At 42.9% G+C, this 25,730-nt stretch overlaps 2 protein-coding genes across 3 annotated transcripts in view; one reads left to right on the forward strand and one right to left on the reverse strand.

Moving 5' to 3' along the window:
- Positions 1 to 222: 222 nt before the first annotated feature.
- LOC129824564 (histidine-rich glycoprotein-like) lies at positions 223 to 14,344 on the forward strand. Its single transcript, XM_055884254.1, has 2 exons — positions 223 to 419; positions 13,411 to 14,344. Exons 1-2 carry the CDS (start codon positions 223 to 225, stop codon positions 14,342 to 14,344), a joined length of 1,131 nt encoding a protein of 376 aa, XP_055740229.1.
- Positions 14,345 to 18,943: 4,599 nt separating this feature from the next.
- The window catches only part of LOC129823526 (cadherin-7-like), a 128,945-nt gene continuing 122,158 nt past the window's right edge, over positions 18,944 to 25,730 (reverse strand). For both annotated transcript variants that reach the window (XM_055882318.1, XM_055882317.1), the window contains exon 12: positions 18,944 to 23,964. In XM_055882318.1, coding sequence (XP_055738293.1) covers positions 23,459 to 23,964 — 506 coding nt within the window. In that variant the 3' untranslated portion in view covers positions 18,944 to 23,458. The remainder of the gene's footprint in view (positions 23,965 to 25,730) is intronic.

Consider the following 25,730-nt stretch of genomic DNA (forward strand, 5'->3'; position numbering starts at 1 on the left):
CTCTCTAATGTTTTGTTTTTTTGGCTGACATATTCTGTTACTTAAACGGGTTAAATCTGCAGTTACAAGGAACGGTTGTGAACATGTTGGAAAAATTTGAGGACTTTACTAGGAAGCTTGAGTTGTTGGATTTGGACTTGTCATCTGGAAGGCTGCTACACTTCAGCACGATGAAGAAACGACAGGAAGAGGAAACCAGGCCGCAGCGTTGTCACACAGGTGATGGAAGACTTCATCAAGCAGCTGACAACATTTGACGACTACATTATGCCCAAGGATATCATTGCTTTTGTATGTGATCCTCTCACAGTCCGCCCAGGTGGAGAATTCTCCTCCCTTGCTAAGAAAACGATACCCTCGCTGGATGAGGCCGCAGTTCAAACTGAGCTGATTCATTTCCAGACATCGAGCCAAATCAGGTATGCACTCAGGAGTGCCGAGTCCTTGTGTGTGTTTTGGGTGGCATGGTCAGAGGAATACAGCGCAATAAAGAAACTTGCATTTTATGTGCTAACAATGTTCGCATCGACTTACACCTGCGAGTCCTCCTTTTCCTCTATGGACGCAATCAAGACTCACGACAGGAACCGCCTTTCACATAAGTCAATCAAGACTCACGTCAGGAACGGACTTTCACACAAGTCAATCAAGACTCACGACAGGAACGGACTTTCACACAAGTCAATCAAGACTCACGACAGGAACGGACTTTCACACAAGTCAATCAAGACTCAGAGGGTACCGGTACTGAAGCTGACGGTATTTTCTGGTTTGTTTGGTCGTTACAGGAGCAGGCTTTTCCGATACAGACAGTCAGACTCAGAGGGTACCGGTACTGAAGCTGACGGTATTTTCTGTTTTGTTTGGTCGTTACAGGAGCAGGCTTTTCCGATACAGACAGTCAGACTCAGAGGGTACCGGTACTGAAGCTGACTGTATTTTCTGTTTTGTTTGGTCGTTACAGGAGCAGGCTTTTCCGATACAGACAGTCAGACTCAGAGGGTACCGGTACTGAAGCTGACGGTATTTTCGGTTTGTTTGGTCGTTACAGGAGCAGGCTTTTCCGATACAGACAGTCAGACTCAGAGGGTACCGGTACTGAAGCTGACGGTATTTTCTGTTTGTTTGGTCGTTACAGGAGCAGGCTTTTCCGAATCAGACAGTCAGACTCAGAGGGTACCGGTACTGAAGCTGACGGTATTTTCTGGTTTGTTTGGTCGTTACAGGAGCAGGCTTTTCCGAATCAGACAGTCAGACTCAGAGGGTACCGGTACTGAAGCTGACGGTATTTTCTGGTTTGTTTGGTCGTTACAGGAGCAGGCTTTTCCGAATCAGACAGTCAGACTCAGAGGGTACCGGTACTGAAGCTGACGGTATTTTCGGTTTGTTTGGTCGTTACAGGAGCAGGCTTTTCCGATACAGACAGTCAGACTCAGAGGGTACCGGTACTGAAGCTGACGGTATTTTCTGTTTGTTTGGTCGTTACAGGAGCAGGCTTTTCCGAATCAGACAGTCAGACTCAGAGGGTACCGGTACTGAAGCTAACGGTATTTTCTGGTTTGTTTGGTCGTTACAGGAGCAGGCTTTTCCGAATCAGACAGTCAGACTCAGAGGGTACCGGTACTGAAGCTGACGATATTTTCTGGTTTGTTTGGTCGTTACAGGAGCAGGCTTTTCCGATACAGACAGTCAGACTCAGAGGGTACCGGTACTGAAGCTGACGGTATTTTCTGGTTTGTTTGGTCGTTACAGGAGCAGGCTTTTCCGAATCAGACAGTCAGACTCAGAGGGTACCGGTACTGAAGCTGACGGTATTTTCTGGTTTGTTTGGTCGTTACAGGAGCAGGCTTTTCCGATACAGACAGTCAGACTCAGAGGGTATCTGTCTGTTTCTTTTTTTCAGAATGTTTTTGGTGTTTTTTTACGTAGGATGTTACCTTTTTTGGCCAGTTGCAAATGTATGTAGGCCTAATACAAAAAAGAATTCCCCTTCTATTGGGAGATTTATTTATTTTTTTCTTTGTGAAAGATGCTGTGAAGCCACATAGCCTACCTCAGCCAGTTAAGTTATTTAATAAAGGCCTTCGCTCGAGGAAGAAATAGAGTCCAATTAAGCCCTCTTGTTGTTTGTAAAGTCAAATTAAAATGAAGATTATTGTCGAATTGAATTACTCGACTGGTGTGGTTTCTTCTCCATCTGTTGCTGGGCACCACTTGCATAACAAGTTAGCTATAATTTCAGCACCAGGCGCTGTTCACCTCCTATTGAATGCTGTAACGTCTGGAGAGTGATGGGTGTGGAGTCAGACGCAAAGAGCAGAAGGTGGACGGGAAAAACGTTTTAATGTCCTTTCGTCAAGTAACCAGTTACAAACATGGGTGAAGCCCAAAACACAGGTGCTACAAACCCAAAACCATAGTTACCAAAAAACCCGGACAGCGAAAACCCAACAGAACACAAACACCACATACGTCAAAATAACAACAAGCCCGCACAAACAGCAGCGGGCTAAACAAACTTAAATAACACCCCTCCCAAAACCCCAACCAGGAACAGGTCAAAACAATGAGACAAAAACAAACGAAAAGGAAAAAGGGATCGGTGGCAGCTAGTAGACCGGTGACGACGACCGCCGAGCGCCACTCGAACAGGAAGAGAAGCCACCTTCGGTGGTATTCGTGACAATTGCGATGTGCTCGCGGTGTTTCAGCACCACAAATGGTCTGCTGCATGTTTTATCAGTTGACTGTCTCCTGCATTCTCACTCCTCATTTATTCAGTTCAAAATGTACCTTTTGCATTATTTAGGTAGGGACACTTCCTTCTTGGGACATTGCATTTGGGACTTTTTGCATATCAGGTCCAAGATAATTTGTATTTTATTTACATAATTATTCAGACCTTTTGCTATGAGACTTGAAATTGAGCTCAGATGTATCCTGTTTCCATTTATCATCCTTGAGATGTTTCTACAACTTGATTGGATTCCACCTGTGGAAATTCAGTTGATTAGAAAGGCACACAATTGTTTTGGAAAGGCACACACCTGTCTATTTAAATAAGGTCCCACAGTGACAGTGCATGTCAGAGCTAAAAACCAAGCCATGAGGTTGAAGGAATTTTCCATAGAGCTCCGAGACAGGATTGTGTCGAGGAACAGATCTGGGGAATGGTATGGAAAGATGTCTGCAGCATTGAAGGTCTCCAAAAACACTGTGGCCTCCATCATTCTTAAATGGAAGAAGTTTGGAACCAATAAGACTCTTCCTAGAGCTGGCCGCCCGGCCAAACTGAGCAATCGAGGGAAAAGGGCCTTGGTCATGGAGGTATTTGTTGTAGAGTGGCCAGAAGGAGGCAACTCTTAAATAAAAGGCACATGAAAGACCGCTTGGAGTTTGCCAAGAGACACCTAAAGACTCTCAGACCATGACAAACAAGATTCTCTGGTCTGATGAAGGGTACCGGTACTGAGTCAATGTGGAGGTTATATACAGAGGGTACCGGTACCGAGTCAATGTGGAGGCTATATACAGGGGGTACCGGTACCGAGTCAATGTGGAGGTTATATACAGAGGGTACCAGTACAGAGTCAATGTGGAGGTTATATACAGGGGGTACCGGTACAGAGTCAATGGGGAGGTTATATACAGGGGGTACCGGTACAGAGTCAATGTGGAGGCTATATACAGAGGGTACCAGTACAGAGTCAATGTGGAGGTTATATACAGGGGGTACTGGTACAGAGTCAATGTGGAGGCTATATACAGGGTGTACCGGTACAGAGTCAATGTGGAGGCTATATACAGGGGGTACCGGTACAGAGTCAATGTGGAGGCTATATACAGGGGGTACCGGTACAGAGTCAATGTGGAGGTTTTATACAGGGGGTACCGGTACAGAGTCAATGTGGAGGTTTTATACAGGGGGTACCGGTACAGAGTCAATGTGGAGGCTATATACAGGGGGTACCGGTACAGAGTCAATGTGGAGGCTATATACAGGGGGTACCGGTACAGAGTAAATGTGGAGGTTATATACAGGGGGTACCTGTACAGAGTCAATGTGGAGGTTATATACAGGGTGTACCGGTACAGAGTCAATGTGGAGGCTATATACAGGGGGTACCGGTACAGAGTCAATGTGGAGGCTATATACAGGGGGTACCGGTACAGAGTCAATGTGGAGGTTATATACAGGGGGTACCAGTACAGAGTCAATGTGGAGGTTATATACAGGGTGTACCGGTACAGAGTCAATGTGGAGGCTATATACAGGGGGTACCGGTACAGAGTCAATGTGGAGGCTATATACAGGGTGTACCGGTACAGAGTCAATGTGGAGGTTATATACAGGGTGTACCGGTACAGAGTCAATGTGGAGGTTATATACAGAGGGTACCAGTACTGAGTCAATGTGGAGGCTATATACAGGGGGTACCTGTACAGAGTCAATGTGGAGGTTATATACAGAGGGTACCGGTACAGAGTCAATGTGCGGGGGAACAGGTTAGTAAAGGCCATTTGTAAAGTGACTATGCATAGATAATAAACAGCGAGTAGCAGCAGTGTAAAAAACAAACAGACTTGATGGAGGTCTTTTACTTGTTATTTGAAGAAATAGGACAATGCCCTTAGTAAATGTTTTATACAGTAGACGTTTTATACAGTAGACGTTAATAGGACAATGCCCTTAGTAAATGGGGCCCCATGTGAAGACGTTTTATACAGTAAACGTTAATAGGACGTTTTCTCTACTAACAAGAAACTAACTGTTGGATATTCAATTTAATTTCTTGAATTTCACATAACATTGTTTTTTTGGACTGACCGAATTTAAACTCCCATCCTCGCTGCACAAGAATAATCTTATTTTGATTTCCAATTGAAATTCACAGTGGACCATTTTACTCAAATAGGGTCACACACACCCAAAAAATGTAAACTTGTTCGTAGCACTTATTGCATACCTACACCTCTACTCTAACCTTGAGTTTGAGTAACCTGACGAGGAAATACAATCAATCAGCTTCTGATTCGTTTGCCAAAGTTCATTATACATCGAATGCCAAAACACCCTATGGAGGTTTTATGAGTGATAAACACCCTATGGAGCTTTTATGAGTGATACCGAAAGAGACCTCCATCAAGTATGTTCACGAGGCAAGCCACCATATGGGCTCGGCTTAATGCGGCAGAACCCATCTGGACTGGATCCCATTATTACAACCATAACTCAAGAGAGCCAGAGAGAGAAGTAGAGGATATGAAGAGAGAAGTAAAGGATATGAAGAGAGAAGTAGAGGATATGAAGAGAGAAGTACAGGATATGAAGAGAGAAGTAGAGGATATGAAGAGAGAAGTAGAGGATATGAAGATAGAAGTAGAGGATATGAAGAGAGAAGTACAGGATATGAAGAGAGAAGTAGAGGAAATTAAGAAAAAAGTAGAAGAAATTAAGAAAAAAGTACAGGATATGAAGAGAGAAGTTGTGGATATGAAGAGAGAAGTAGAGGATATGAAGAGAGAAGTAGAGGATATGAAGAGAGAAGTACAGGATATGAAGAGAGAAGTACAGGATATGAAGAGAGAAGTAAAGGATATGAAGAGAGAAGTACAGGATATGAAGAGAGAAGTACAGGATACGAAGAGAGAAGTACAGGAAATTAAGAAAAAAGTACAGGATATGAAGAGAGAAGTTGTGGATATGAAGAGAGAAGTACAGTAATCCCTCGTTTATCGCGGGGGTTACGTTCCGAAAATGACCCGCGATAAGTGAAATCCGCGAAATAGAAAACTTTTTTTTTTTTTTACAATTAGCAACTATTACATGTATACAAATACAGTGACTCACGTGTAGGCCGTTTCACTGCTCTTCAGACTGGGCCGCTGCATCCTGACTGCGCTCTGCAGTGTTCTCTTCTTCTGAAGCCCGCGGTGCAGGTGTGTTTGTTCGGGAGAAGAACATAGTGATAGGCAGCTGTTGTCGCTCTTTTTTCTTCTTTGCAAAAAGATCCTTGTACACCGACATGCCACCATCGATTACGTTGGAGAACTGTAATGAACGGCTCATCAAAGGGTCCCATTCCTCAGCTACTCGCTTAAGTTCAGTGGCCATTCTCACCATGGTTGCTAAGCGACCAAGCCAACTTAATGTAAATTTGCCAAGCTGTTTTATGTACGTACACATAACTGCACGAGACGACAAAATGATAGCACAATTCGTAGCATGTTTTGATACAAGAAGCGGGAGTGAGTTTTTAGCGAATCAGAATGCAGAGCACAATGCACCAAAAAAAAAAAAAAATGCATTATGAAAATCCGCAAAATAGCGAATCCGCGATAAGTGAACCGCGAAGTGGCGAGGGATCACTGTACAGGATATGAAGAGAGAAGTACAGGATATGAAGAGAGAAGTACAGGATATGAAGAGAGAAGTAAAGGATATGAAGAGAGAAGTACAGGATATGAAGAGAGAAGTACAGGATACGAAGAGAGAAGTACAGGATATGAAGAGAGAAGTAGAGGAAATTAAGAAAAACGTACAGGATATGAAGAGAGAAGTTGTGGATATGAAGAGAGAAGTAGAGGATATGAAGAGAGAAGTACAGGATATGAAGAGAGAAGTACAGGATATGAAGAGAGAAGTACAGGATATGAAGAGAGAAGTACAGGATATGAAGAGAGAAGTACAGGATATGAAGAGAGAAGTAAAGGATATGAAGAGAGAAGTACAGGATATGAAGAGAGAAGTACAGGATACGAAGAGAGAAGTACAGGATATGAAGAGAGAAGTAGAGGAAATTAAGAAAAACGTACAGGATATGAAGAGAGAAGTTGTGGATATGAAGAGAGAAGTAGAGGATATGAAGAGAGAAGTACAGGATATGAAGAGAGAAGTACAGGATATGAAGAGAGAAGTACAGGATATGAAGAGAGAAGTACAGGATATGAAGAGAGAAGTAGAGAAGTACAAGATAATGCTGTGAAAGACAGACAAAAATTGAGGTAGCACAGAAAGGGAGAAAGAATAAATGAAAGGGAGAGGGGAAAATAGAGAATGTGGCAGAGAGAGGAAGCCGGGATGGAGGGAGGAGGGTTTGGAGGAGGAGTGAGAAGGTGGGATGGATATGCAGACAGAGTGCGAACACCATCAATGGTGCTGTCTGGGCAGAGGTTAACTTGATTAAGGCTGTTAACGCTGCCGAATGGGGTGCTGGAGGAGATCATTACTCAAAGGGTGACAAACACAGACATCAACACATCAGCAGCAGGCTAAATCATCTATTTCTCTCTCTCTCTCTCTCTCTCTCTCTTTCCTTCTCTGTCCCCCCCTCTCTCTCTCTCCTTCCCTCTCGCTCTACGTCTCTCTCCCTCCCTCTCGCTCTCCCCTCTCTCTCTTTCTGTCTCTCTGTCCAATCACAGACACAATGTAGCTCTGATTAGCCCTCTTAGCCATAGCCATGCAGTCTGACTGAAGTCTGACCAAGCTGCTAAAACGGTTAGAAAAACAATAGACAAATGGCTTAGAATCGATATTATTCTCTTTCCAAAGTGTCAACCTAAAAGAACAATCAGGAAGTCTGCAACAGGTCTGTTTTTCCAACTCCACTCCTTCATACAGAAGCAGTTCTGAGTTCCCATAGCAACAGTACTTTTTATGCTTGCTATTTTTTTTCTCCAACAGTGGCCAACCAGGTTTCACCTTATTGACTAATTTACATTAGCTCTGGGAGGTTATTCAACAAGTAAGAGTAGTTCACCAAGCCACCTTCGCTGCACCCTTATGCAGAAAGCTTTATCTTAAATACATTTACATCTGCAGAGGTCTGAGGGATGATTAAATATGAGGACTTCTGACTTCTGTGAAGGCGTTCTGCTCTGGCTGGCCCATCCATCAGAAGGGTTTCTTCCAGTTCGATGCATTCCCATTCGGAATGAACGATGCGCCTTCATCATTGGCGAACAGGTCAATCTCGTCTCAAACTGCATTTACATGAAATGTTTCATCACTCCAGTCACTCCTTAACACGACCCGCCCCTCTGCGGGGCTACCAGCGCTGTATAACAATTGAGAGAATTGTTCCATGGCCTTGACACTGTGAATCGCAGATGGCAAGGTCAAGAAAACTTTAAAATAACACGCATTTTTTTCAGTGTCGTGCTGAACCAAACCATTCTGTTCACATTGTCCTTTCCTCCTCAGTATCGACAGCTATCGTTGTTTCCCACCAAGAGTTTTGAGAATATTCCTTTGACCAGCTAGTTGTGATCCAGTCCCTTGTCACGCTGCAAATGAACCAAAGTCGTGTTCATTTGCACGTACAGTGTAAAACATGTCAAAATGTTTTGGTGACGTAAAACTGAAATGAGCGCTTCCTTTTGAAGAAGTAAAAGTGGGTCCCTCCTTGTTTCAGTCCATTTTAGTTCATTTGTTGCGTAATGAACTAACCCTGTTTACAACCGGGTGGGTCCCTGTCCCTGTCCACCATTTTGGAAACACTGGTTCAACTCTATATCTTTCATTCCAGAAACATGTTTGAACGTGTTTGACTGGAGTGGTTCACAGAGAGGTGTCTCTTTCTTTGAACTGATGACTGACATTCACCATCACAGTATGTCAATAGATTCTAGAAATCCTCCCAGCGCTTGTCCCCGAGTATGGAAAACAGGGAGAGGGTGAGTGCAAATTAAATCACTTGCTAAACAGTGACACGATGTCGGAACACAAATATCACATAACAAAGCAATTACGCTTAAGTGGCCAAGACACACACACACACACACGCACACGCACACACACACACACACACACACACACACACACACACACACACACACACACACACACACACACACACACACACACACACACACACACACGCAAATCTTGTCCATTGTGCTGATGCAGAATGAGCTGAGTCTTATTTTTGCATTGAAAAAGGGAATATTTAACGATCACATGAAAAAAAAAAAGGGCTCATATTTACTGCATTCATTATCCAGGCAGCCCATTCCTTCATCCTGAAAGGAGATCTGGGAGAATGTAATCTTACGGCCATGGAGCTGACAATCAATGTCCTCACAATATTGAATCAGTGGTACGTTTCCTTTGCACTAAAATGTATTTCAATTGAAGAGGGTCGATACACATTCAATCTGAGACACACAAAAAAACCTGTACGCTTCTACATTAAAGATAGTCAACTTGTGGGGGGGGGGGGGATACGAGGGCTTTAACCTTCTTCGAAACTTGCACACTCAGGAAAATGCAAAGCCAAATGCCCTCAATACCTAGATGCACATGATGCCACTGTAGATAGGTAAGGTAAGCTATCTTTATGCATGATGTTCTGAAAGTTATTGCTCTACGCGTAAAAGGAGAACCACATCAGCTGGAAGACGCTTTGGGTTTTGTCATTTTCCCGTGCTGAACCCTTTGCCCAACATCGCAATAACATTGTTCGATGACTGTATATAACATCAAGCTGGAGATGTACATTTTCAGCTCGTTGAAAAAAAATGATTTAATTTAATTAAAATATGTTAATGACATTTCTTGAAAACAGTTCATTTTGTATTACATTTTCATTAGCGTTTAAGTACCTGTTACTTAAAAGGAGAGATGAACGCGTCAATAGAAACCATATGCGTCGCCATATCTGATCGTTTTCAACCACAGTTCGTCAAACCAAGATCAAAGTAAATCAACGTTTATTGGTTTCATACACAGATCTGCAGGTGTTATAGCAATTGCAGGGAAAACGCATGTGTTACAAGTTCCTACAGTTCAGTAGAATGTCTCAGTGGAGGCTGGTGGGAGGATATATAGGAGGACAGGCTCATTTTAATGGCTGGAATGGAATGAATGGAACAGTAAACACATCAAAAATATGGAAAAAAACTCAAGACCACCTTTACTCCACACACAGAGACCCCTACAAAGCTCTTGCTCGCCCTCCATTTGGCAAATCTGACCATAACTCTATCCTCCTGATTCCTGCTTACAAGCAAAAACTAAAGCAAGAAGTAGCAGTGACTCGCTCAATAAGGAAGTGGTCAGAGGACGCAGATGCTAAGCTACAGGACTGTTTTGCTAGCAGACTGGAATATTTTCCGGGATTCTTCCGATGGCATTGAAGAGCGCGCCACATCAGTCACTGGCTTCATCAACAAGTGCATCGATGACGTCGTCCCCACAGTGACCGTACGTACATATCCCAAACAGAAGCCATGGATTACAGGCAACATCCGCACTGAGCAGGGTAGAGCTGGGTAGAGCAGTCGCTTTCAAGGATCGGGACACTAATCCGGACGCTTATAAGAAGTCTCACTATGCTCTCAGACGAACCATCAAACAGGCAAAGCGTCAATACTGGATTAAGATTGAATCATGCTACACTGGCTCCGACGCTTACCGGATGTGGCAAGGCTTGCAAACTATTATGGAGGGAAGCACAACCGTGAGCTGCCCAGTGAAACGAGACTGCCAGACGAGCTAAATAACTTCTATGCTCGCTTCGAAGTAACGCTGAAGCATACATGAGAGCATCAGCTGTTCCGGACGACTGTGTGATCACGCTCTCCGTACCCAATGTGAGTAAGACCTTTAAACAGGTCAACATTCACAAGGCCGCAGGGCCAGACAGATTACCAGGACGTGTACACCGAGCATGCGCTGAACAACTGGCAAGTGTCTTCACTGACATTTTCAACCTGTCCCTGACCGAATCTGTAATACCAACATGTTTCAAGCAGAACACCATAGCCCCTGTGCCCTAGAACACCAAGGTAACCTGCCTAAATGACTACCGTAGCACTCACGTCTGTAAACATGAAGTGCTTTGAAAGGCGGGTCATGGTTCACATCAACACCGTTATCCCAGAAACCCTAGACCCACTCCAATTTGCATACTGCCCCAACAGATCCACAGATGATGCAATCTCTATTGCTGTCCACACTGCCTTTTCCCACCTGGACAAAAGAAACACATACATGAGAATGCTATTCATTGACTACAGCTGTGGCTATGGCTCAACACCATAGTGCCCTCAAAGCTCATCACTAAATTAGGGACCCTGGGACTAAACACCTCCATCTGCAACTGGATCCTGGACTTCCTGACGGGCCGCCCTCAGATGGTAAGGGTAGGAAACAACACATCTGCCACGCTGATCCTCAACACTGGGGTCCTCAGGGGTGAGTGCTCAGTCCCTTCCTCCCTGTTCACCCCTGACAGCATGGCCGTGCACGACTCCAACACCATCATTAAGAGTGCCGAGGACATAACAGCGGTAGGCCTGATCACTGACAACGATGAGACAGCCTATAGGGAGGATGTCAGAGACCTGGCAGTGTGGTGCCAGAATAACAACCTCTCCCTCAACGTGATCAAGACAAAGGATATGATTGTGGACAACAGAAAAAGGAAGACCGCTCCCAATCTCATTGACGGGGCTGTAGTGGAGCAGGTTGAGAGCTTCAAGTTCCTTGGTGTCCACATCACCATTAAACTATCATGGTCCAAACACACCAAGACAGTCGTGAAGAGGGCATGACAACGCCTATTCCCCATCAGGAGACTGAAAAGATTTGGCATGGGTCCTCAGATCCTCAAAAAGTTCTACTGCTGCACCATCAAGAGCATCTTGACTGGTTGCATCACCGCCTGGTATGGCAACTGCTCGGCCTCTGACCGCAAGGCACTACAGAGGGTAGTGCGTATGGCTCAGTACATCACTGGGGCCAAGCTTCCTGCCATCCTGGACCTCTATACCAGGCGGTGTCAGAGGAAGGCCCAAAAAATTGCCAAGGACTCCAGTCCCCCTACTCATAGACTATTCTCTCTGCTACCGCACGGCAAGCGGTACTGGAGAGCCAAGTCTAGGTCAAAAAGGCTTCTTAAAGCTTCTACCCCCAAGCCTTAAGACTCTTGAACAGGTAATGAAATGGTTACCCGGACTATTTGCATTGTCCCCACCCCTCTCCCCATTTTTACGCTGCTGCTGTTCCATTTATTCCAGTCATTACAAATCTAAATTGCACCTGGGATGGAATAATACATTATGGCCTTTCTCTTACATTTCAAAGATGATGGTACAAAAAAAAAATACAAAAGAACGGTTGTTTTTTTCTTTGTATTATCTTTTACCAGATCTATTGTGTTACATTCTACTACATTCCTTTTACATTTCCATAAACTTCAAAGTGTTTCCTTTCAAATGGTACCAAGAATATGCATATCCTTGCTTCAGGGCCTGAGCTACAGGCAGTTAGATTTGGGTATGTCATTTTAGGCGAATAAAAGAAGAAAAAAAAGAGGGGGCTAATCCTTAAAGCAGTCACTGAAGTCACTGAAGCTCCTGCCTCTTTCAAAGTCACTGATATCTCTTCTAGCCATGGTAGCCAAAATAATGGGCAACTCGGCCTGTCCAGCATTTTATACATGACCCTAAGCATGATAGTGTGTTTTAATTGCTTAATTAACTCAGGAACAACACCTGTGTGGAAGCATCTTCTTTCAATAGTGTGTTTGCTTTATTTTGGCAGTTTCCTGTACATACAAAGTCTACTCTTTATTTGTTATTTCAACTTTCTATCAATGTAAAAAGAAAAAAAGTCTGTTTGGTTGTGTTTTCTAATGTAGATTTTAGTCCCATATCAATGAAAGTTTATTTTGATTTCAATTATTGTTTGTGTTCAATCAGATATCCATCAAAATGTAATGTTGATTTTATGTTGGCGTCAGGTTTTCACCTGGTGAAAGGGTACCAAATATTCTGCTAGCTAGGCCATCGCTTCTTCAGTACTACAGTAGATTTACCACCAACCAGCATGTTGATGACTCTACAAACACAACAACACTAAAAGACCTCTGATAGAATGGATGTTTTACTGTCAGCGGGACCTACGGTCAACCAGTTCTCAAGCCATAACCCCACTCCACATCTTAAAAAAAGACTAGTATTAATACCACCCCAACCACCATCCCATCAATAAATGTTCCCCCAAATCACCACCTGATCAATAACTGCCCTCCCAATAACCACTACAGGAGTAACCACTACAGGAGTAACCACTACAGGAGTAACCACTACAGGAGTAACCACTACAGGAGTAACCACTACAGGAGTAACCACCATAGGAGTAACCACTACAGGAGTAACCACTACAGGAGTAACCACCATAGGAGTAACCACCACAGGAGTAACCACTACAGGAGTAACCACCACAGGAGTAACCACTACAGGAGTAACCACCATAGGAGTAACCACTACAGGAGTAACCACCATAGGAGTAACCACTACAGGAGTAACCACTACAGGAGTAACCACCACAGGAGTAACCACTACAGGAGTAACCACCACAGGAGTAACCACTACAGGAGTAACCCACAGGAGTAACCACCACAGGAGTAACCACTACAGGAGTAACCACCATAGGAGTAACCACTACAGGAGTAACCACTACAGGGGTAACCACCACAGGAGTAACCACTACAGGAGTAACCACTACAGGAGTAATCCCCACAGGAGTAACCACTACAGGAGTAACCCCCACAGGAGTAACCACCACAGGAGTAACCACTACAGGAGTAACCCCCACAGGAGTAACCTCCACAGGAGTAACCACTACAGGAGTAACCCCCACAGGAGTAACCTCCACAGGAGTAACCACTACAGGAGTAACCACCACAGGAGTAACCACTGCAGGAGTAACCACCACAGGAGTAACCACCACAGGAGTAACCACTACAGGAGTAACCCCCACAGGAGTAACCTCCACAGGAGTAACCACTACAGGAGTAACCCCCACAGGAGTAACCTCCACAGGAGTAACCACTACAGGAGTAACCACCACAGGAGTAACCACTGCAGGAGTAACCACCACAGGAGTAACCACCACAGGAGTAACCACTACAGGAGTAACCACCATAGGAGTAACCCCCACAGGAGTAACCACTACAGGAGTAACCCCCACAGGAGTAACCACTACAGGAGTAACCACCACAGGAGTAACCACCACAGGAGTAACCACTACAGGAGTAACCACCATAGGAGTAACCACTACAGGAGTAACCACTACAGGAGTAACCACCATAGGAGTAACCACTACAGGAGTAACCACTACAGGAGTAACCACCACAGGAGTAACCACTACAGGAGTAACCACTACAGGAGTAACCACCATAGGAGTAACCACTACAGGAGTAACCACCACAGGAGTAACCACTACAGGAGTAACCACCACAGGAGTAACCACTACAGGAGTAACCACCACAGTATTAACCACCACAGGAGTAACCACCACAGGAGTAACCACCACAGGAGTAACCCACAGGAGTAACCACCACAGGAGTAACCACTACAGGAGTAACCCCCACAGGAGTAACCTCCACAGGAGTAACCACCACAGGAGTAAACGCCACAGGAGTAACCACCACAGGAGTAACCACCACCCCCATCACCACCACAGGGGTAACCTCCACAGGAGTAACCACCACAGGAGTAACCACTGCAGGAGTAACCACTACAGGAGTAACCCGCAGGAGTAACCACTACAGTATTAACCACCACCCCCATCACCGCCACAGGAGTAACCACCATAGGAGTAACCCCCACAGGAGTAACCACTACAGGAGTAACCCCCACAGGAGTAACCACTACAGGAGTAACCTCCACAGGAGTAACCACCACAGGAGTAACCACCACAGGAGTAACCACTACAGGAGTAACCACCACAGTATTAACCACCACAGGAGTAACCACCACAGGAGTAACCACCACAGGAGTAACCCACAGGAGTAACCACCACAGGAGTAACCACTACAGGAGTAACCCCCACAGGAGTAACCTCCACAGGAGTAACCACCACAGGAGTAAACGCCACAGGAGTAACCACCACAGGAGTAACCACCACCCCCATCACCACCACAGGGGTAACCTCCACAGGAGTAACCACCACAGGAGTAACCACTGCAGGAGTAACCACTACAGGAGTAACCCGCAGGAGTAACCACTACAGTATTAACCACCACCCCCATCACCGCCACAGGAGTAACCACCATAGGAGTAACCCCCACAGGAGTAACCAGTACAGGAGTAACCCCCACAGGAGTAACCACTACAGGAGTAACCTCCACAGGAGTAACCACCACAGGAGTAACCACCACAGGAGTAACCTCCACAGGAGTAACCGCCACCCCCATCACCACCACAGGAACTCGTGATTAGATAGAGAAGACAACTCTAAACCTTTAAACCCTCTGACAGGTTTCAGATGATTGAAGCACTATATTGGATTCCAGCTGAGTCATCCTACACTCTCTCCGAAAGTTTCTTGGCCCAAAAGGTAATTTGTGCTTGATTTGTGGACACAATACCAACCCTCAACCCACCCCACTCCCGTGGTTAGAAGCCAGGGGCCTGCCAGGACTAATCTGCAGTAAATCAGATTGAGGTGCTGATAGCTCTGTGTGTCCCTGATTGCTCCCCGTACCCCTAGTAAGTTTTGGGGGATCCTTCTGGCACTTTCCTCCCCAAGTCTTGATTGGCTGGGAGACTCAAGGGGGTCTTTGAGAGCCCATCTGTTTTTCATATTGAGAGCAGACTTGGGGACAGAGGTGATATTACATTTGAAGTGATGAGGGCGGTTGATTCTGATTAAGGGTTTAGTGTCTGGAGTCTCTGTCTGTCCGTCCGTCCGTCCGTCTGTCCGTCTGTGCGTCCGTGCGTCCGTCCGTCCGTCCGTCCGTCCGTCCGTCCGTCTGTGCGTCTGTCTGTCTGTCTGTCTGTCTGTCTGTCTGTCCGTCCGTCCGTCCGTCTGTCTGTCTCTTTACTCCACAGTTGAGCCTCTTTGCAGTATTCTTATAGTAGAACTGGCCATCTTGTTAAATGATGCACTGATCACGAGGCCAGAATATTACCTTTGAAAGACAAACATGTTCTGACTTCATATCAAAGTCAGTGAGTTGTTTTCAGTATGTTTTCAACGTAGGTCAACGCACTACAACGCCCTCCTGTTGCCTAGGCGTAAAATGGCCGTCCACTTGCTTAATTATCGTTGCCTTTATAATGAGTTTTTCCTAAGGCTCTTAGCCCGAATAATTAGATTTTCCTTAAAGCAATTTCATTTAATGTATAAAATCATATATCCAATTCTGCAAGAGAATCGATAGTGAAGCAAAAGTCACGGCTACATAGATTGCCTGCTCAGGGGTAAATTGAGAAAAGGGAGGGTGAGGACTGAGGAGGGACATGCAGCCACCCAACAGAATGACTAGTATGAATTGTTGTCTGTGAGTGTGCTGGTGTCAGGTGTAATCAATAGTAGTCTATCAGAGTGGTGGTGTAATCAATAGTAGTCTATCAGAGTGGTGGTGTCTGGTGTAATCAATAGTAGTCTATCAGAGTGGTGGTGTAATCAATATGAGTCTATCAGACTGATGGTGTAATCAATAGTAGTCTATCAGACTGATGGTGTAATCAATAGTAGTCTATCAGACTGATGGTGTAATCAATATTAGTCTATCAGACTGATGGTGTAATCAATAGTAGTCTATCAGAGTGGAGGTGTAATCAATATTAGTCTATCAGTGATGGTGTCTGGTGTAATCAATAGTAGTCTATCACAGTGGTGGTGTAATCAATATTAGTCTATCAGTGATGGTGTCTGGTGTAATCAATAGTAGTCTATCAGAGTGGTGGTGTAATCAATATTAGTATATCAGTGATGTGTCTGGTGTAATCAATAGTAGTCTATCAGAGTGATGGTGTAATCAATGGTAGTCTATCAGAGTGATGGTGTAATCAATAGTAGTCTATCAGAGTGTCTGGTGTAATCAATAGTAGTCTATCAGAGTGGGGGTGTCTGGTGTAATCAATAGTAGTCTATCAGAGTGGTGGTGTAATCAATATTAGTCTATCAGAGTGGTGGTGTAATCAATATTAGTCTATCAGAGTGATGGTGTCTGGTGTAATCAATATGAGTCTATCAGGGTGTCTGGTGTAATCAATACTAATCTATCAGAGTGATGGTGTCTGGTGTAATCAATAGTAGTCTATCAGAGTGTCTGGTGTAATCAATAGTAGTCTATCAGAGTGTCTGGTGTAATCAATACTAATCTATCAGAGTGATGGTGTCTGGTGTAATCAATAGTAGTCTATCAGTGTGGTGGTGTAATCAATACTAATCTATCAGAGTGATGGTGTCTGGTGTAATCAATAGTAGTCTATCAGACTGATGGTGTAATCAATATTAGTCTATCAGAGTGTCTGGTGTAATCAATAGTAGTCTATCAGACTGATGGTGTAATCAATATTAGTCTATCAGACTGATGGTGTAATCAATACTAATCTATCAGAGTGATGGTGTCTGGTGTAATCAATAGTAGTCTATCAGAGTGTCTGGTGTAATCCGTAGTAGTCTATCAGAGTGGTGGTGTAATCAATATTAGTCTATCAGAGTGATGGTGTCTGGTGTAATCAATAGTAGTCTATCAGAGTGGTGGTGTAATCAATAGTAGTCTATCAGACTGATGGTGTAATCAATAGTAGTCTATCAGATTGTCTGGTGTAATCAATAGTAGTCTATCAGAGTGGTGGTGTAATCAATAGTAGTCTATCAGAGTGTCTGGTGTAATCAATAGTAGTCTATCAGAGTGTCTGGTGTAATCAATAGTAGTCTATCAGACTGATGGTGTCTGATGTAATCAATACATTTTCTAAATAAAAACTGTACTTCTTTCAGTAAGTGTGAAAGGAAGTGACTATGAGTAGGAAAGAATCTACCATTATCTAAAATAATAGCTGCATATCAAGACCATAATGCAGTTATTCACTGGTGTTGTTTTGAACAAGTGTATCCCCTATGTCAAGATTGATTGCAATCAATGGTCGGTTGTGAGGCACAAAACACAAACATGTCACAGCAATCAACTCGCTGCAGCAGCAACCATTACATTTGCAGTCAGAGATAAGAACAAAGGCTACTGTATCCATGAGGTTTGGCCTATGAACTCGGTTATTCTACATCTGTGTGTTTCATTTGCAGTCAGAGATAAGAACAAAGGCTACTGTATCCATGAGGTTTGGCCTATGAACTCGGTTATTCTACATCTGTGTGTTTCATTTGCAGTCAGAGATAAGAACAAAGGCTACTGTATCCATGAGGTTTGGCCTATGAACTCGGTTATTCTACATCTGTGTGTTTCATTTGCAGTCAGAGATAAGAACAAAGGCTACTGTATCCATGAGGTTTGGCCTATGAACTCGGTTATTCTACATCTGTGTGTTTCATTTGCAGGTCTGGTTTTCTTTTAAGCTATTATTGAGATGATTTGTGCGTAAGCCAATAGCCCTCTACAAAACATATTTTACCATTTATAAAATCACTTACTGCTCATGCTTCCGGCCAAACTGTTTGAGTCTTCACCAACCGATGCAATGAAATACTTTATGCACACCCAGGTCACCCGTGATACAAGTCAGTATTCGACGTCCATCCGTGTCTGAGGACGTCGGGAGATGACGTGGAAACCGGCCACTAGGGGCAGCAGTGAGCTCTGTTACCTTCAAGTAGGTTTGGGTTTTGCTCTAATTCCAAAAGTTGCAAGTTCGATTCTAGTGATAGAAAGTTGTTTTTGAGATGTTCGTTTTTAAGCCGATCCCAAACCTTAACCCTTACCTTAACCACTCAGAGTTAATGCCTAACCTTAACCCTTACCTTAACCATTCAGAGTTAATGCCTAACCTTAAGATTTCAGATATAATGGATAAACTTAACCTTAAACAAATCGATATTTGACATCTGGAAATGTGACTTTAGTAGGAAACATGACGTGAGACTGTGACAGATCTAGTCGGTATGCAAGTGAACCTCAATACATTTTTAGGGTGCAATGTGAAAAGTTACAAGGCAACATATTATTCCTTCAGACAAAAACTCTAGAATGAAACAGTATTTATGACTTTATTGAAAGTTGAACAGGTGACTTACAGTCAAGAGCCATTGTCGGCATTTCCTTTTACATTTCCTTTACAAAAAAAATGTGAGTTTCAGTTTCCTCTCTCTATGCACAAATACACAAGACTGGCTGAGTTGGGGGGGCGTGGGAACAGAGCAGTGATTGTCTGCTGAGCAGTGTTGAGTTGTGTTGGGGTCAGAATGTCGTCAGTCTACGGTGAGACTGACACAAGTCCTGCTGAGACTGAGGATGCCCTCTTTGTGAACACATCATCAGTCACCTGACACCAGTTTGTCCATTTTCTCTTTTCCTAACAGGCAAGGCCACTTTGATATTCACCGGGTGTAATATTTCTTAGATCAGAGTGAAAACAAGCCGTGCGTACATACAATGCTTTCGTAAAAAAAAAAAAAAAAAACCATCAACCAAATAATCACAAAGTTGTTTACATAAATGTAAAATAGAAAAAATATATATAAGCCACTAAAAGAGACGTGCAGGTACTCCTAAACGCTTAAGTTCTTTAATAAAATGAATTATGACATCAATATTTCGTGGCATTAATTATCAAGATGACATTTTAGATATTTCTTTTGAAAGACCGTCAAGGTACTGCCAGGACCCACCGTTACACTATTTGCTGCTATTCACAAAAAGTGATTATGCATCCAATCAGTCTGAAACGGGGCTATTTTTTGTTTCTCGTAATTTAGTACGTCCCTCACAAGTAATAATGTACAGGTACAGCTGTACAGGTGGGATATATGACATGAAGACATGCACACCTTAAGTCTCCACTATAACCTAAAGGTTTGCAGTACTCTAATACCGTAACAAGAACAGCAAATGAGTCAATTAAGAATGGGTGCAAATGAAATGCTTCATGGATAAAATACAACTTTCTATACCAAAGAAATATAGAACAAACTCATAATATTATCGACGATAGTTTTAATTTGTGTATATATCTTTTTGTATACACACATTTTTGTGGTAAAGCAAAGTCTCTCCCTTTGGGTCTCATCCAAGTGCAGATGATCTCTGGCAATGATTAATTAAAAGTATATTTATTAGAACTTCGAGGCAGGCCTGACGAGATTTCGATATCTCTTTAAAATTCCATTTAGCAAGGCAGTTAACAAATAATTATGTTTCCTTAACGACGACAGCCATTACTAAAGAAAATAACCTCAATCTTCATTATCATCACTGGAAGCAGAATTACTTAATTATCAGTTGTGGTAGAGATTAGCTAAAATGCATTCATTGAAATCCCCCCCAAAAGATATTCATGAAATGTGCTTTTCTAACTGAAAAGAATCCTATAAAAGGTTTTGTTGTTTTTATGTAACTAAATACTGTACTGTGGATGGCTGTTTAAAGAAGTATAGGCACATGTCTTCCTAATTTCAGGTAACACTTCAAGCCAACAGTATAACGATTTATTTTAGTAAAGAATAATATAATACAACGTATATTATACGTGTATAATCAACTTTAGATATTTGTAGGCATACATTTGTTCAACAGCCTCAAAATAGCTGATGATAAATTGTATTTATTTCACCTTTATTTGAAGATGTTGCTGAAAATGAAGATCGTTATGAGCTGAAACTGAAGATATTATAAGAGGGATCTTACCAGGTGCGTAATGTTGTTGCTCTCGATCAATGCATTTGGACTGCATTGTACTTCATTATACCTGTTGGATTTAAGTAACATTTTACTGTACTGTTGAACTATACACGTGAGGGTGGTGTGTTACACATCCACTATAGTTGATGAAACTGTTGACAATGGGACAATGACAACCAAAAAATTATGTATTGTCAACATTGTACGGTTTGGGTCAGCACGATAGTGTGATAAAGAATATGCAGAACTGTGTCGGTTCCATTTATGGTGTAATGTTTTCTCCAACTAATGAGCATCAAATGTATAAGGCCTCATCAGAGCTCTTTAACCAAAAACTAGATTTTGTTTGTTTCCCCTGCTGTTTTTCCCTTGTTTTTTCCCATCCTGGATTTCCTACAGTTCCATTTCTACTCACTGCATGCAAAATTCACTGTTGACATTCTCCTTGGCTTGGTATTTTTAACAAGTGCCCACAGCTTAGCTGTAAAGACATTCCCAACACTAACTGTATTTTCCAATGCTGTTACAGCTATGCTTCCTTAAAAAAAAATCAACAACTGAAAAACAATTTTAACCATCATGGTTGCTAGAACACCTCATAGAATAGATAAAAACAATCACAACAGCTTTACATTTTCAACTTACCTATACGGTGCATTCACTGCAGATGTTTACAAGGCTTCCAGGCTCTGACATGGTAGTGTTTTCTTCATCGCTACCCACCCAACCCCAGTGTCTCTTTGCCGTATCTCACCTTCCCTGCTACACCGTTCAGAGGCATTGCGACACTCTAAGCACGTTCATTCGGAACTTCAGAGGCCTTGTGCCAATCTAAGCACGTGGAAACTTGAGCGTGAGAGTGGACAAATCGGACAGGTCGATACCGTTATAGGATTGTAGATCATGACCATGACCGTGTTCGTTAGGCACCAAATGGAAGAAAAGGGAGAGACTACTGGACTACCAGTCGAATAAGAAACACCCATTTCTGTTTCAAAAAATGTTGCTACGGTGAGCCCTACTGACTATGGACCAGAGTAAGCCTGAATTGATCAAATCCACCATTGATGAAAACCTGTTGTAAAATCCATAAGGAGTTATCCTGTTTTGAGAATCTGTTCCATAAATTTAACTGCCTGCCAGCAGCAATGAACAGGGTTCACAGGATGACAAAGGACACAAGATCAATTGAATAACAAAGCACTCTATCATGCAGGAAGGATCTTCCTTTAAGTGCAATCAAAATATGGAGTGAAAGTGACATATGGTTTGATGAGGAGAATGTGGTTTTGAGCATTAGTGGTACATATGAAAATAGTGATTTAATAATAATTCCGTGTGGTTCGTTTTAGGGATGTCAATAATAGTTTCACTTTGATAGGCCACTGTGGAATAGATTTGTAGTAAAAAAAAAAGTTACATCCAAATTTTTATTTGTCAATAACTCTTTGAAAATACAATCTACACTGAATGTTGTAATCAGAAGGTTTGCATGGGCGGGAGTTCAATTTACCACCTGGTGACATCACCAGGCGGTAAATTGGTTAATGGACCAATAACAAAGAGTTCCAAACCTCCCTGCCAATAACAGCTCGTTTTGAGTTTTCCAATCCCCACTTACACCACTCCCAGAAAATCCTTCTTGCTTGAGAAATAGTTATTTGCTAAAAAGCTATTGTTGTCCATTTCAATGGAAATCTATTACAGTAAGGTATTTAATTGTTAACAAGAAATTATTTGATATTGATATAAAAACAGCTCAATTCGGCCTTTAACAATATCAATGTCAAACTTAACAAGTTACAAATTGACAGGTCATTGTGAAATGGATTTACAAAGGATTTAAATGGACAAGTAAATCAGATTTCTAGATTTAATAATTACTCAGCCCTGTTAGCCAATCCCTTATTTATGTTATTTTTATCATGAGCATACGTTTTTCAAAGGTTTTCCAAAATGTCCAAGATGAAGGAAAATCTATCCTGGCTGGCCTTATGGGTCCTTGAGGTAAATTTGTTCAGCATGAGGAAAGACACCTACATACAAAGTTTAAAGACTGTAGGTCAAACTGGGCGGCGGATATGACGGTTTAAGTGAGACTGCGTATAACAGCGCCACCTATAGGTCAATCAATACCATTCTTTTAAACCAGGTTACTCATGGCCTCTAGTTTCTGTGTGCCAAATTCAAACAAAAGTTATCAATCTAAGCTTGAGTTATTTTTACCATGTCAAGGAAAACATTATAATCTAAGAATAACAATAGGTTTAACAGCAAAGCTGTGAACCCCTAAATATCCGTTTGAAACAAATGTTACAGATCATAGTGAACCCTGGGACAGACTACAGGGCCAGTTGAAGAGGTCAGGCTATTTATTTCACCATGACAAGATGTTGTACTTGAAAATGTCACTGTTGTAACACCACTGAAGCATAGATATCGGTTCACTCCTCGTCCCGTTTGAACATCATTGTGACATGCGAAAGTCTGGACATTTGTGCGTTGAGGTCCTTCCAAACGGGTCTGGAGACCGTCCCAACATTTTAAGCTTTGCACCATTTACATCATGTTAAAACATTACTAACAAAATCTCCAAAATGTCTTTCTTTGAAAAATCCAGCCAGTATGTAGAGTGCCCCAAAAAAAAAACATTTTTGAATGGAAAACCACCATCCTACAGTTTATTCTCAACCTACATTGATGCATTTATACACACCAATCAAAATGTCCTCTCAGAGTACAGCATCATCCTATCGTCATCTAAAATGTCCTTTCTTGTATCCTTATTCATATCCTTCCGTTTCCTTCACTTGTTTGTTCTGTTGTCCGCACTGATGGTTTCGGCGGGGCTCAACCGAGGGCTAAGAGACGAAGAGGTTGCCGCCGTCGTTGTGGCCATAGAGGTCTGCCAGTTTCTTGAAGCGTGGCCCCCAGTCGCTAAGGTAGTCGTAGTTCTGCTCTGAGTCCATGCTCAGCGAATCCAGCGAGCTGAGGGACTCTGCGGCTGAGCCGCTGCCCTCGAAGGCGTACGTCTGCAGTGAGTCGTAGGGCGGTGCTGACGGGTCCACGTCGGCCTCCTTCAGCCGGTCCCAGATGAACTCGCGGAAGATGCCGTTGTCCGGCGGTGGCCGGGAAGACGAGAAGAGGGTGGGCACTTCTGGGGTGACGTCACGGCGGTTCTTGCTGCCGCTCTCGCGGACGACGTTGAGGTTGCGCAGAGCGACCATGTCGAAGGCCTCGGTGTCCTCCTCGCCGCCGCCCTCGTCGTCGTAGCGCACAATGTTCTCGCGCACGTCACGCTCCTCGTCCAGGATCAAGGGCTCCTTCTTCCTCCGTCGCTGCATGGTGATGATCAACAGGACCAGCACTGTGGAGAGAGAGAGAGAGAGACAGGTATGACCATATTAGAGACACATATTTCCATCAGATTATACAGATCCACAAAGAATTTGAAAACAAACCCAATTTTGATAAACTCCCATATCTACTGGGTGAAATACCACAGTGTGCAATCACAGCAGCAAGATTTGTGACCTGTTGCCACAAGAAAAGGTCAACCAATGAAGAACAAACACCATTGATACAAATCATATTTATGTTTATTTATTTTCCCTTGAACTATTTTCACATCGTTACAACACTTTATATAGACATAATATGACATTTGAAATGTCTTTATTCTTTAGGAACTTCTTTGAGTGTAATGTTTACTGTTAATTTTTATTGTTTAATTTACTTGAGTTTATTATCTACTTCACTTACTTTGGCAATGATAACATATGTTTCCCATGCCAATAAAGTGTTAGTCATCACAGTCCCAAGTTAAGGTTATTTCAGGTAAATTTCAGGTTGATTTCAGGTTATTTCAGGTAAATTTCAGGTTGATTTCAGGTTGATTTCAGGTTGATTTCAGGTTGAGTTCAGGTTGATTTCAGGTTTACTTCTGATTTAGCTTGACATATCCAAAATGATCTCCATGTACCTTCAATGGACTCCCAAATGGCTTCACGAGATTCGAGCAAGATTTAGATTTTGTGAAATATGCTATTAGCCCGCACGTGTTGTTGGAACGAAGCACAAACAGAGATAAACAACCAGACAAACCTGTTTACATATCAGGGTTTAACAGTGTGACTGTGTCCCAAATGGCACCCTAATTCCTATATACTGTAGTGCCCTACTTTTGACCAGAGCCCTATGAGCCCTGGTCAAAAGTAGTGCACTATATAGGGAATAGGGTGTCATTTGGGACACAGTCACACTGTTAAACCCTGATATGTAAACAGGTTTGTCTGGTTGTTTATCTCTGTTTGTGCTTCGTTCCAACAAAGTTAAATTAGTGCACTATATAGGGAATAGAGCTCTGGTCAAAAGTAGTGCACTATATAGGGAATAGGGTGTCATTTGTGTGAGTCTGTGAGTGCCCCCATGCAGTTGGCTGCTCCCACAAGCTGCTTACGCTGGGCAGGCCAGCGCTAAATCTTTGAAATGAGCACAGCATATGCCTATCTGAGCAATAATACAGGAGTATATGCCAGTCATAAAAAAGCAAACGGTCCAAGTGCGGTCCCCAAAGCATGTCAACATAGCGTAGCATGTCAACGTAGCATAGCATGTCAACGTAGCATAGCATGTCAACGTAGCGTAGCATGTCAACGTAGCAAAAGCATGTCAACATAGCATGTCAACGTAGCAAAGCATGTCAACGTAGCAAAGCATGTCAACATAGCATGTCAAAGAAGCAAAGGATGTCAACGTAGCATAGCATGTCAACGTAGCATAGCATGTCAATGTAGCAAAGCATGTCAATGTAGCAAAACATGTCAACGTAGCATAGCATGTCAACGTAGCATAGCATGTCAACGTAGCATAGCATGTCAACGTAGGACCTCTCTCTTTCTCAATTTTCTCAATGGTACCTTATGACAAGATAGAAAAGTTTTATCGTAAAATTTAAAAAAAAAGTCAAACAATATAAACCAATTTACTCGTAAAATGCCAAAAGCAAAGTTGAAGGGACATACTCTAGGTTTTACCAAAATCAAACAACACACCAACTTAAAGGGAAAGTGTTTTTGAGGAAGTTTTGTCTTGCAGTGCAGGTTTGATTCAGCTGTTTCCATTCATGAAATC

The sequence above is a fragment of the Salvelinus fontinalis genome, chromosome 26 (assembly GCF_029448725.1).
Source record: "Salvelinus fontinalis isolate EN_2023a chromosome 26, ASM2944872v1, whole genome shotgun sequence".
Taxonomy (NCBI): domain Eukaryota; kingdom Metazoa; phylum Chordata; class Actinopteri; order Salmoniformes; family Salmonidae; genus Salvelinus; species Salvelinus fontinalis.